This window comes from Mugil cephalus, chromosome 4, assembly GCF_022458985.1.
Source record: "Mugil cephalus isolate CIBA_MC_2020 chromosome 4, CIBA_Mcephalus_1.1, whole genome shotgun sequence".
Classification (NCBI taxonomy): domain Eukaryota; kingdom Metazoa; phylum Chordata; class Actinopteri; order Mugiliformes; family Mugilidae; genus Mugil; species Mugil cephalus.
The window spans coordinates 18,527,834-18,540,418 of record NC_061773.1 but is presented as its reverse complement, the minus strand read 5'-3'; the positions used below and the strand labels follow the sequence as shown (position 1 = coordinate 18,540,418).

The window sequence follows — 12,585 nt, the reverse complement described above, 5'->3', positions numbered from 1 at the left end:
TTATTTATTGGTTTACTGATAGTGTTTATTTTGCACATGCATGCTTATAACTTAATTTGCTGGAAAGTTAGCATATTGGCCCTCCACTGGGAACACTTTGAGCACCCCTGCTGTAAAAAAAAAGCTGATCTCTCTGCTTACTCTCCCAAGTGGCTGCATCAAACATTAATCAAAATGCTAAATACTGCCTTCACAACACAGTTTCATTTAACAGACACATACCGTGTGTTCCACTCGCTCTTTTATCTTCTCTTGCAGGACACCCAACCAAGCCGCTTTACTTCCCAAATGAAAATACGCCGTTTCGGTTAAATTCTTTTACTTCTCCTAAAAGAGGCAGTGCAGTCATCTGAAAGGCGGGACATTGTTTGGCCAACTACCTGTGGTGCTAGAGAGCGTGAGAGAGAGGCATAAATTCTCAGTTAACCTTTATCACCTTCTCTACCGTCTCAAGTAGAAACTGTGCGTAAACATTGAGAGAGAAATACAACTCCTCTGACCCCTTGATTCAGTTATTCTATGTCTGTGCTCTGTTTTTTAGTATTGTTATGCAAACCCCAGTTGACCACATGCAACTCGTGACACGTCATCTTGCATTTAAACACAGATTTATATTTTTATATCATATATATATATATATTTATATTTATATTTTTAAACACAGATTTATATATAGTTTTTTTCTGCATCTTATACACAAAAGGCTGCCAAGTTTAAAGTCGCAAAAATTATATGATTAATTTAATGTCCCTATCTCTTGACATTTGAGGTAATAAAAAGGTGAATGGGCCTAATTCCCATTGATGGCATGTTATAAAAACCCTTATTACAAATCGGGTGTCTGTGGAGGACACATCAGTAGGCAGCGCTAACGTCCAGCTGACTAGTAATGTCAAAGAGACATTATCATTTGGGTTTGAGAATTGAGGCACAAAAATGCACCTGTAATTACCGCATTTTGCCACCGGTCCCGCTAAAGTGAAGAAAGATAATAATTCCCAGTAGTAAAATATTCCAAGTAATCTGTTAAACCAGTGGGTTTGCACTGGAATTAACATTAATATTAACTATAGGAAAAGTTAAATGCACTGTAATCTGCTACTGCACTGACCCTGTACGTGTGTGTGTATATATACACACTACGGGCCAAATGTTTGGAAGCAAGATCAAATCTGTGCATAAAAAAACATAGTTTCATTGGTGTACTTTGCATCAAAATAAGCATGATGACTATATAAAGAGTACCTAATCAGCATACACTTTTACCATGATTATCAGGTATTTGAGTTATTCTTGCTTGAATTTGCTTTCTTCAAAGTAACCTCCTCTGGCTTTACTAACAGCATTGCATGTACAAAGCTTTTTTTCACAGGGGATATTTGTATGGTCTATCAAAAGCCAACAGTTAAATTGAATAATGTGATTGTGTTTTGTTTTTAACTTTTGCACTGAAGCTGTGACTCTTGCAAATCTTTTCTTTAGCTGGCATTTATTCAATAATGGTCTATCAGTGTACACCTTAAGGTAAATTGAAGAAAATGCCAAGTCTGATCATGCAGCAAATACATCTCAAAATATAGAACTCATGCTGGTTTTTAAGAAAGGCATTGTGGACAGAAACTTGAAGTTGCTTCCAAACTTTTGGCCTGAATGTATATGTACACACACACACATATAACCATCTTACAGACTTTTAAAGTAGAGCGTAAAGATGACATTGATGTGACAGTGTCCTATGTACCAGTGAAAAATATCAATCACATTTGATACAAATAACCTTTAAAAATTAGTTTTTCTTCTGTTACCGTCTCCGCCCATGAATGGTAACTATAAAATTGTGGTTAAGGTTTTCCAGGCACAAGCTGCACATACGTTTGTCTAAAAATTAGGATTAGGGCAAATAAGGGCAAATGCATAAAAAGTATTTTATTATTATTAATAATGAATCACTTCCACTTTGGAAGTGGATGCATAAGGACATAGAAAAAGAAAAAAGAAAAAGTTGAGACGAGCATAGTGGGTCCAAACAAAAACACAGCAACAACACAGAACCTTTTTTTTACTGCACAGACAGCATCTCTCGACTGTATACATACGTTGATCTTTCAGTTCCTATTATTGCTCCACAGTCCAACAGGAAGAGTTATGAATCACGAAAAGGTTGGAAACCTAGGACAAAGCAACGATGCAAAAAAAATAAAAATAAAAACACTCACCCCAAAATAAAAAGTGACAGGCATCTACAGTTAGGACCAGTTACTGCTCATTTTAGGAATGTAACCAAAAGGTTTAATTTAACATGATTAAAGAAAAAAAAAAGATAATATGCTTTTGGTTTTTTCCCTTAAACTGCAACGCAATATATGGAATGATGAGCTTAGAAATATTTTTCTGGGTCCATAATGCTCAAAGAGGTGTAAAAGCACTCGTGGTTACACTCTTTACTTGGACACTTTGTCTCCGGGTAAGATGAGGTTACGTACACGCATCAGAGACATGTATCAGATTGTTTTTACGGGAGTTTCCCCACCCGAACCATAACCATTTACACGTCAGATTTTTACAGACAGCATAGAACATCGTTTAGAGAGTGAAAGTACAGTTAAAAAAAAAGAAAAAAAAAATTAAGAAAAAAGAAGGGAAAATCTTGGATTCTACAGTAGTCCTTGTCCCTGGAGATGTGGGTGCTTGCCTGCTTGCAGCTCAGTATTTAATAGTCCACTGCTTGATGCTGGCATCATGAGAGGCAGTGACTAGAGTGTGCTCATCTATCCAGGCCAGGCCGCTGACGTGGTGCAGTCGATGAGTATCTGCAGACATCGAAGCGTGAAACAATCTTTTTACAAAAGGCATTCAAATAGAAATGTTTTCACACAGACAAGAGTTAAATTATCAAGTCAGGTTCTGTCTGATGAACAATACAGAAATTCTTTCTCACAGAAAGTCAGATTTTTGATCACACCTACGATCGGCATTCATAATATCCGTGATCCGACTTAAAGCATAAATTTGAACATTGGTGCCTTTATTTGTGCACACATGCATATTGTTGCAATGTGGATCATGCTGAGAAATTATACGCATTTGTGCACTTGTTTGACCAACCTGGGATTTTGATCCTCTCGTCTGGGTCGGTGATGGTCCAGACGTACACCATCATGTCCATCCCACCGGTTGCAAAGTGCTCATTGTCAGGCGACCAGGCCAAAGTCACCGGTTTGGCGTGGTGTCCGTAAAACTCATTTTTGACCTGGGCAAAAAAAACAAAAAAACAACAGTTACACCAAATTATTAGAAGAGCTTGAATATCCGACTAAGAAGACTTATAAGACAGGAGGATTTATACCGAGTAGCCGTCTGCCACGTTGAAAACCATGGCCACTTTCCTCTCATCTATGGTGGCCAGATAGGCTCCATCATTAGAGTAGGCCATGTCAGTGATGGGACCTTTGGCCTCAAGAACTTGACTCTCCTCCTTCAGAGTGTTTCCCTGGATCGAGTACAGGTGGACGTTTCCATCCTAACGGGGGGAGAAAAAAAAGCAAATCGTTGATATATCGAATGTATCGTAATCTAACAAAGAAAGAGTGAGGCTCTGTTGTTACCACAATAGATGGTAAAACTCAATTTTTTTTTAAAAAAAATGACATGTTTTATCTCCTGATGCCAATGCTTAAACTTGTATTTGGCAACATCATCTGTAGATAAAGAGTTCCACTTACTGCTCCCCCCACTGCAGCAGTGGTGCCACCAGGATGGATAGCGCCAACCTCTGCTTCATAGCTAAGATTGTCCAATGTGAAGACTTTCTTCTTGTCCTTCAGCAAGACAACCTAGGAAAAGCAAGAGGAACGTTGCTGATGTCAAATATCATCATCAGGTATAGCTTACAAAAATAAGAAGAGTTGAAACGACAAACTACACAACAAAGGCGTTACCTGCCCAATGCAGACGGAGAGCGACAGCCCTCCCACTGCCACCGACACACTCTTAGGCTGGGCATCCATCTTCACCACATCAGAGGCACTGAAAACCAGCAGGTAGGAATATTTATACTGACTGAAATCCTTCTTAACATGGATGCACTGGATAAACACGGATGAAAAGCACAATGATCCGATGAGATCAATCAGAAAGTTTTCTCAAAGGGCAAATCTGCTGCAGACCGAAGAACTCTTCTGCCCACATTTATGGACGGCACTGAACTCATTCAATACAAACAAGAAGAAGACCAAAACAAACTGGGATAGATTCATGCTTTTAACTGCGCTGCCTGCATCAAGTCCGGCTGCGTCCTTCAAAAACCACTTGTCTGAACAACTCTTTGCTTTGCTGTTGTCGTGTTTCTATCTGCAGAATGAATAGATTTGTTTCACCCAGTAAGAATCCACGGGCTCAAACATTTTTTTCCCCAAACAGTTTTATAATGACGTGGGTCTTCAATGGGAGGTGTGTGACCCCTAGGGGGTCTGCTGAGGTACTGCAGGGGGGAGGCCGCAAAATTGTTGGTTGATTATACTATTTTTTTTTTTTAGCTTTCTCCCACTAATTTAAATTTCTTTAAATACACGTCAACATGAATCCGACATATTTTAGTAAAGGGATAAATGGAGGTAGAAGTAGCCACCCTAGCCGATACCTGTCAATCTAAGCCTCCTGTGTACAGTAGGGTATTGAGCCAATCACACGGCCGCATATTACACTGCGACTCCGTCAGATTCCCCGCAATAGACAAGATCCTATTCAGTCCCTAGATGAAATCCGAGCTGCTATGTTTATGTCAGGCACGTCTAGGTTTACAGCAGTTGACCACCACTACTGTTGCACATGAATATTTGAACCTGTATTATTGAATGAATAGCTCAATATTGAATGCAAAATGATAACAATAATGCAATGTAATGTAATAATGTGTATTTGTGAATTTCTAAATATAATAAAAACAAAAGATACATCTACTTCCAAACTCAATCTCCTCTAAACCAGGACTGACTAATCACTACGTGTGTAAATGCAGATAATCATTATAGTCAATAGTCAATCGTATAACCATCAAACAAACAGCAACGAGAAAGGACCCCCACCTGTACTCCTTCTTGGTGAGGCTGGTGTAGCGCAGAGTATCGTCCATGCTGCACGTCACCAGCTCGTTGGCGTCATCAGTCACCATCTTGCTCACTTGGTTGCCGTGTCCCTTTCCAGAGAAGCAGTCGTTCTCTCCAGTTTCGGCATCCCAGTAATGTGAGGCAATTATTAAGGAAATGACGACGGCAGAGATGTAGCAGAAAAGTGGAGTCGAGGTGCGTGCTATAAGACAATCTTTTGTCATTCCAGCAAATCTTACAGCATGAAGAGTTGCTCAGTACTGACATGTTACTCACATTCTGAGCGCTTACCATCAAGCTTTTAATCAAAATAATATCACAGCTCAGTTTTAAGTAGTGTTTTTTGACCAAATGCTTGAAAAGCTTAGCAGAGCTTCTTCAGACTTTACCTCTCATTAGTTGCACTTGCAAAAGAGGTCACAAATGTGACAACACAGTGAGGGAGAATTTAGCTGGATTTGATATGATATGACAGTAGTATGTAGGCTGTGCAAGTGCAATAAGTGAAATTAGCCTCGGCTTCAATCTGGCATATTTACGTTATTTGGCATCAGAAAACCATTGAAAGGATATTAATGTGTCCATCGTGACTCCCTGAGTAGATGTATGAACGCCCGTCACCTTTGTGCACCGTCAGACACTGGATGGACTTTGAGTGTCCCTGTAGAGAGAAAAAGTACATGCTTTTAAAATATACATTCAATAATAACAATAGTATATAATTAGTTTTGTGCAACGTTCCCTTTAGATTTGAAGACTTCACTTCCTGTAAGAGTCACATAACTATTTTGGGTGCTTCTGCATTTTTTGCCGTGCTGTTGCTACAACATGCAACAGACTCGAACGCATTAAATTTAGTGTCAGACTGGTGCAGTCAAAGTTTGCTCTTGCCAGTTTTTTCTGCAACTTAAAACATTAAACTTCACCTTACTCTTAAAGGATCTCTTTGAGTACTGCAGGACGTAGACGTCATAAGCTACACACGTTACCAACAACGGCCACTTATACTTGTGCTCTCGTCAGTCTGGCTCACTCTGTAACAGTGTCACCCAAACACTAGTGGGCGCTGTGTCTTTTATGCCAGTTGGAGTAAAATGTTTCCAGTTCCTGCTTCACTTTGAACAATGATGACACAAACTTTCATAGAATTTGGCCAAAGATAAGTCATACAAATGTTTGTATCTCGGAACCTGCTCAGTTAACCTGTCCTCGATGTGTTGCATCTGTATTGGATCAAAAAAAATTAAATAAATCGACAGAGAAGCAGCCGGAAAAACTAAAGCGAAAACACGCTACTACCAAGTGGACGAATTACAGTTCTTGCGTTACATTTCTGGCGAGGTGCACATGTCAGTTACAGCGTTAATTTTATAACTGATTTGGTTTCTGATAATATCCAGAAACCAAATCCTTTGACTCTTGCGTCTAACCTTGACTGTGCGAATGGGCCTGTCAGGATTGCTCTTGTCCAGGTAGTTGATGTATCCCGACAAGGAGATGCTGAGGAGGTGGTTGTTCTGCCACAGGCAGCCCAGCTGCTGGTCTGTCACATCAGTGCCCATCTTGAAGGTGGTGACAGCCGTACCTGCACCGACATCCCACAGCTTCACCGTCTTGTCCCCTGAGGCGGAGATCAGTTGGGAGCTGTCAGGGCTCCAGCTGACCTACAACGTATGAGAAAGAAAAAAAATATTAGGATGACAATGTACAGTATATGTAAAGCTGGACATTTTCTGTGTAAAGGATTTTCAAGTGACCTTTAAATGTCCACGCGACAACAGAAGCGCTAATGGTATGTGCAAAACACATCAATCAGTGGAAACTCTAATCAGTAACTAGAGGACAGAAGGAGGTCACTTCAGGACGCAGTCTCTAATTTGAATAGGGAAATCAGTATTTTTTTCCACCTTTACAATCTCCAGGCAGACTGTACTCCAGCAGTGATTATAGGCGGCTCGTGGGGAACGAAAACGCACCGAACTAATCACGTTACAGTAGTTCGGTTGTGTGATAACGTGGCTAAACGCAAGGGGTGATTACTTGGAACAAGACAGAATGGCAGTGATAATGAAGAGCCCATTAAAAGATAAAAACACTCACAGCGTAGATTCCTCCATTGTGGGCCTTCTCTCCGCCCAGGGAGCCGACACGCTCCCCGGTCTTTCCATCGTACATGAAAATCTGCGGAAAATAAAATTAGTAAGACGACAAGGAAAAAAGAAATACGGTACACAACTTTTTTTTAGGTTGAGACATCAGTGTTTGTTGCACATGTTAATTCATTAAAATGAAGTGGTCACATGATGCCCACACCTGGTGACCCAGCGCTTACCTGGCCGTCAGCGCCGGCTGTGACGAAGCGGCTTCCATCTGGCGCGAAGCGAACGCAGTTGACAAACTGGCTGTGATCCTTCAGTATTCACAGAGGAGAAAGGAGGAAAGAAAGGAAGTGAGATAATATCCACAAAGACATGTTTACCCACGTTCAAATACCGTTCATACGATTGTATTTTTAAATATAATATGCAACAACAGTATTATTTTTCTCTTGAACTCTAGTGTTTGACCTTAAGATAAGAATAAGGAATTTTAAAAAAAAAAAAGTGCTTGTGTAGACTGCAGTGAAAATACAGTCCGTGTATTTTCATATTCAGCACAGGGCACACACACTGACGACTTGAATAAACAATGTGTTTATTGCTCTTAGTCATTCTCACGACAAACTGAAACTCAGTCCTTCCTTATTTTTGAACTGCTATGGCTAACCAGAGCAAAAAAAAAATAAAAATAAAAATAATAATAACAATAATAAAAATGCCAGGGACTTTTCAGGTATTGTACTATGTAAGACCGGAAACTGCATGCACTGTGATGCACTGTTAAAGAAGCTGTAATCAAAATAGTTTCCTGCAGCCGTCCCGGAAAATCGCACTAGAGGGCTGGAAATCCAAATCTAAACTTTCTGCAACACTAGACTGTACGGGTGTTAAATTTACATGCAAAAAAAAGGGGCATTTAGACATAGAATCTTAACTTTAATGATAAACTGCCATCACTTGTCGCCCAAAAATGTGTTAAACGCTACAAGAGTGAAGGTCTAAAGAACCTACAGGCCGACAAGAATTTATGGGGGAAGTGGATTATGCAATATGGAAACAGAGGAACAAGGCAACACTGTCAAAAACCACCAGGCTGAGCCAGATTTCAAATTACCAAGGCAACTAGTTCAAAGTCAGAGAAATTCTTAAGGCTACTGCTGTGTCTGAGTTTTTTTTTTTTTTATTATTAAGAATGTAAGTCAAAGAGAAAATGTAGCGTCTGGCCTCAAACCAGAAGAGCCCTCTTTTCAAAGAGGGCTCTGTCAAAAACAACCAGGCTTCATTTACTTAGTGCAGACAAACTGCTTCAATTTCTTAAATAAAAAAAACAACAATTTCCAGAAACTCACCCGTAATGTGAACTTGAACTTGAAAGGAGGCCCCTCGAAGTAGGAGCCGCAGGTGTCATCGCTGCCGGTGACAAGGCGGTAAGGGCGTGTCTGCTTTATGTCCACGCTGTTGATTACTTTCGCATGTCCAGACACTTCTCCCACTGAGGAGCCAGAGTCCCACAAGAACACAGCCCCGAACCTTAAATACGAGAGGAAAATGCACATGACTGTTCGACATTTCTGGGTTTGTGATGCAGTCAATAATAAATGTATTACAATAACACAAAAATGCCACCTTAGCAAACACCTAAAGCAGACTGTTAACCACGTCTCACTCCACGATTAAGCAAAACACACTCACTTCTCTCGTCCGTCCCCGACAACAGCAATTCTCTTGCTGTCCTCTGTCCACGCGATGTCCTTAACCTTTCCAGAAATAGGGGTATACTCGTATTTGAGTATGTGCTCCTTCTGGGTGGTGTCCCAGATACGGATCTTTCCTGTTGCATCTGAAGGGTTTTTTGAGACAATGATCTTATCATAGTGTCAACATTACTCCGGTAATTGTGAGCACCAGTGTGTTGAGGGGCATGTTTTACCTCCAGATGCAATGTAGTATCCGCTGGGGGCGTACTTGGCAACAGATACTTGGTGGGCATGTTCGGTGTAAATGTCCGCAATGGCCGGGTTCTTTGGAAAACAGGGAACAAAAATCAACAAATGACACATGGTTAAAGAACATGCGTTTTTTTTTTTTTTTTTTTTTTTTTTTTAAGTGGGGCTTGGAAATTTAGCCATCATTCGTGTATTTTTTTTTCCTCACTAGTTCTTTTATCTAAATAGCTGAGATTATTTAAGTGTCCCAAGTGTCCCCATGTCAGTGTACTAGAACATGCAAAAGCATAACCTCCACTACTAGACTGCAGTAAAAATGTGTGCCGTAAAAAAATGTCTGTAGAGGGATATGTCGTATCATATATTTATATATGTGCAAATAACTGTAACCAACTGCTCAGTAAAAGACAATTAAACATGGTTTAAAAAAAAAACATTAAAGAATATCAGACCTTGTAGTGTACCCAGAGGGTGTGGTGCACAGTGAGGAGTGCTTTTACTACAGCTGGTGGGTAAAAGTTCGGGATAGCCGAGATGAATTATGGCCAAAACGAGACTCGGCTTCGAGAAGAACTAAAAAACGAACTTAAATTACCTCAATGTTCCTGATGATGACAGACTTGCCATTGGTGTAGAGAAAGTTGTTGCCTTTGGGATCACCGCCGATCACCTTTGCCACTCCCCTCTCCATCTGCGGGAGGCTGGCGAATACATGTTCTAAAAAAAGTAGGCAGAGTGTAACGTTTAAACCAGCTCAAGCTGAAAATAAAAAAAGTACTATGTTCAGCTATTACAGAATTACTATAAGAGATCACTTGCAGATTTTGAAGGAAGCCTGAAAACACTGTTTTCTGCCTTTTCTGAGTTATTTACCAGCACCACTGAGCTCTTCATTTTGAGGAAATGCATATATAAACTACCAGTCAAATGTTTGGACACACGTTCTCACTGAATTGAATGAGAACGTGTGCCCAAATTTTTGACTGGTAGCTTTAGGATGACACAGATATCACTGCATGAGGGTGAACTGATTTTTTTTATATATTTACAAGAAAGGGCTTGGCCTATTGCATCTGAATACCAGTAATTTATTTATTTATTTATTTATTTATTTATTAGGAACCATCTTTAACCGTTTTAATCAAGAAACATGACATAAAAAAAAATACATACATACTTTAAATTGTTTATTTTCTGCACTTCCCTAAATTATTGTGTAGCCCTTTTTTCTTCAGCTTTAATATGTGCAAGGCATTCTGGCAAGATTATATCTGATTACTTAGTGGCTGGTTTTTATCTTTATGGCGTGTAACTTACTGTGAAAAGTAAAAAAATCATTCATCCATCATATTATCTTTCCATACACAGATAATGAGAGCAGTGGTTTAAAACCACTGGCTCTTGACACCACAACTAGTACAGCGCAGTGACGAGGTTGGTGCATTTGCTGGGCTTCCGCATTGCCTTCGCGTTTCGACAGCATATGTCCGCCTTCTGTCTGCACCCAACACAACATTTGCGGTGGAAAACTCTTCTCGACAGCAGTGATTCCTGCATTTAACAAGCACAAGTCTCCCCGGGTGTCTGAGCCAGCCTCCTGTGCCTGGACATGTCATAACAATGCGATGTGAGCGCAACTATTTCCTCTAGCTGACGTTAGCTAGACTAGCGGGACACTATAACCGGCTCCATTAAGGTGCCAGGGCACCTCCTTAACATAAACACACCATGCTCATCACGATGCGCGTATGAGCTCAAAGGGAAAGAATCGCAGCGTGAGCCCGGAATCCGTCTTTTGTGCGCCGGGGGTGAAGTGTCAAAACCGTGCGGCTATGGGCGAGGCTAGCTAGCTGCGTGCTACCTGGACGACTAGCCGGATCCGACGACTAAGTGCGTCCGCTGCTAATAAGAGTCCCATTGCATTTTCCTTCGTTTAAAATAAATAAACAAATAAACGGACTTACTCAGTTCATACGGCATTGTCTTCTTCTTCTTGCCTCTTGCTCGGCGTTACGCTTTTAAATGAATGAAGGAGTGGAGACAGAGACGCTACCCTCCCCGATCACACAAACACGGAAGCGGCTGCAGCTCTCTGTCTCTCAGCCTGGCTTTGCCCATATATAGTAAACTCAGACACTACGCTGCACCTATTGGGATAAATTTCACCTAAACATGGTCTCTCAGGCTCCGGGGCAATTACGCCACCGGTCCAATTGGACAGATTGAGTGATGTATGTTGTTGTGTTTGTTCTTCGCTGCACTTTGCCCATTTTGCTTATCTTATTGTGCACTTAATAACTTTGTGACACATTTTATATGAAATGTGCTATAGGCTGATAATAAAGCCGGATTTATTTCTTTACACTGATGTACGCAAATGCTGAAATGTGTGTTTTTGTGTTGATCGACCTCTTTGTATAGTGATACTGTAAAATTTTAATTGTTAAAACTAAATGAAATTTATTATAAAACAGTCCGCGCTTCTAATACAATTCTTATGTTACGTCCATGTGTTCTTATAAAAGCCACGTGTCCTTTGGCGAAGAGACAACGCCATTTTATTATCATAAAATATTTTTACAAGCAACATATTTCCCTAATTGCGTCTATTTCCCAACCCAGGTAAACAGGAAATAATTACAGATAAGGCCTGTATTTGAATCTTCAGCAGGCACATTTCGAAAATTGGTTACAGAACATGCTAAACACATTTTCCATTACACGTGAGATTGAATCAGGTGGCCTGCGTGAAGTTTGTATTCCAGAAATACCCATAACGCAAAAACTAGGGATTTGAGAGATTTGCGTGACGAAGGACTGCCTGAGAGACCTTACTCAGGGAATATTTAACACACGGTAAATGGGTACGCCGCTTTGTCCACGGAGGAATTATGGGAGCGTGAATAACCAAATTAATTGCTCAAAGGGGGGGAATTAAGAATGGTTTACGGAGTGTCACGGAGTTAGCTGCTGATCCACAGTTTCATGATGGTGATTTTAAAATCCTACGTCATGCTCTGTGTCAGTGGAGAGTATCACATGCTTGGAATAGGACTGGGAATCCCCCTGACCTATTTAGGATGGAGCCATTTCAGAGAGTGGAAATATAATATTACAATAATACAGAATTTAAAGACTGTGTGGTCACAGGCGTCCCTGAGAAATACCTGAAATGTGCATCCTCAGCACAGGGACAAGAGAACGGCCCCCTGAGTTCATCGCAACAACAGCTCTGACACAATAAATAACAGGAATCCACAGGATGTTTCAGGGGCCCCGTCTAGCTTTAGTCCAAAGCTGCCCTGAATGAAACAGAGGCAGACAAAGTCTTGCTGCACATTTGTTTTATGTTTAAATGTTCATTTATTATATTTTCTTCCAATCCGTTAAGTCTGCAGTGTTTTTTTGTTTGTTTGTTTGTTTTTGTTTTTGTTT

General features: G+C 40.4%; 2 protein-coding genes across 2 annotated transcripts in view; both read right to left on the bottom strand.

Moving 5' to 3' along the window:
* slc2a9l2 (solute carrier family 2 member 9, like 2) overlaps window positions 1-498 on the bottom strand; it is a 114,061-nt gene extending 113,563 nt beyond the window's left edge. Inside the window, exon 1 of the mRNA XM_047582720.1 lies at window positions 223-498. The gene's annotated coding sequence lies outside the window, so the exon portion shown is untranslated. The remainder of the gene's footprint in view (window positions 1-222) is intronic.
* Window positions 499-1,906: 1,408 nt separating this feature from the next.
* wdr1 (WD repeat domain 1) lies at window positions 1,907-11,267 on the bottom strand. The gene is made up of 15 exons (XM_047582717.1): window positions 11,115-11,267; window positions 9,746-9,867; window positions 9,135-9,225; window positions 8,897-9,044; window positions 8,554-8,734; window positions 7,438-7,515; window positions 7,206-7,286; window positions 6,536-6,769; window positions 5,679-5,766; window positions 5,085-5,241; window positions 3,939-4,026; window positions 3,723-3,833; window positions 3,347-3,520; window positions 3,106-3,250; window positions 1,907-2,810 (listed from the first exon to the last, which is right to left on the bottom strand). The coding sequence occupies exons 1-15, from the start codon at window positions 11,128-11,130 to the stop codon at window positions 2,704-2,706; spliced, it is 1,821 nt and encodes a 606-aa protein (XP_047438673.1). The 5' UTR covers window positions 11,131-11,267; the 3' UTR covers window positions 1,907-2,703.
* Between the last annotated feature and the right edge of the window lie 1,318 nt (window positions 11,268-12,585).

Excerpts from the sequence above, each read along its gene's own strand:
- wdr1 (XM_047582717.1), bottom strand. Across the intron at positions 7,516-8,553 it reads AGTTCAAGTTCACATTACGG|GATCACAGCCAGTTTGTCAA; the intron begins GTGAGTTTCTGG and ends TGAATACTGAAG. Across the intron at positions 5,242-5,678 it reads GAGTCACGATGGACACATTA|ATTACTGGGATGCCGAAACT; the intron begins ATATCCTTTCAA and ends TAATTGCCTCAC.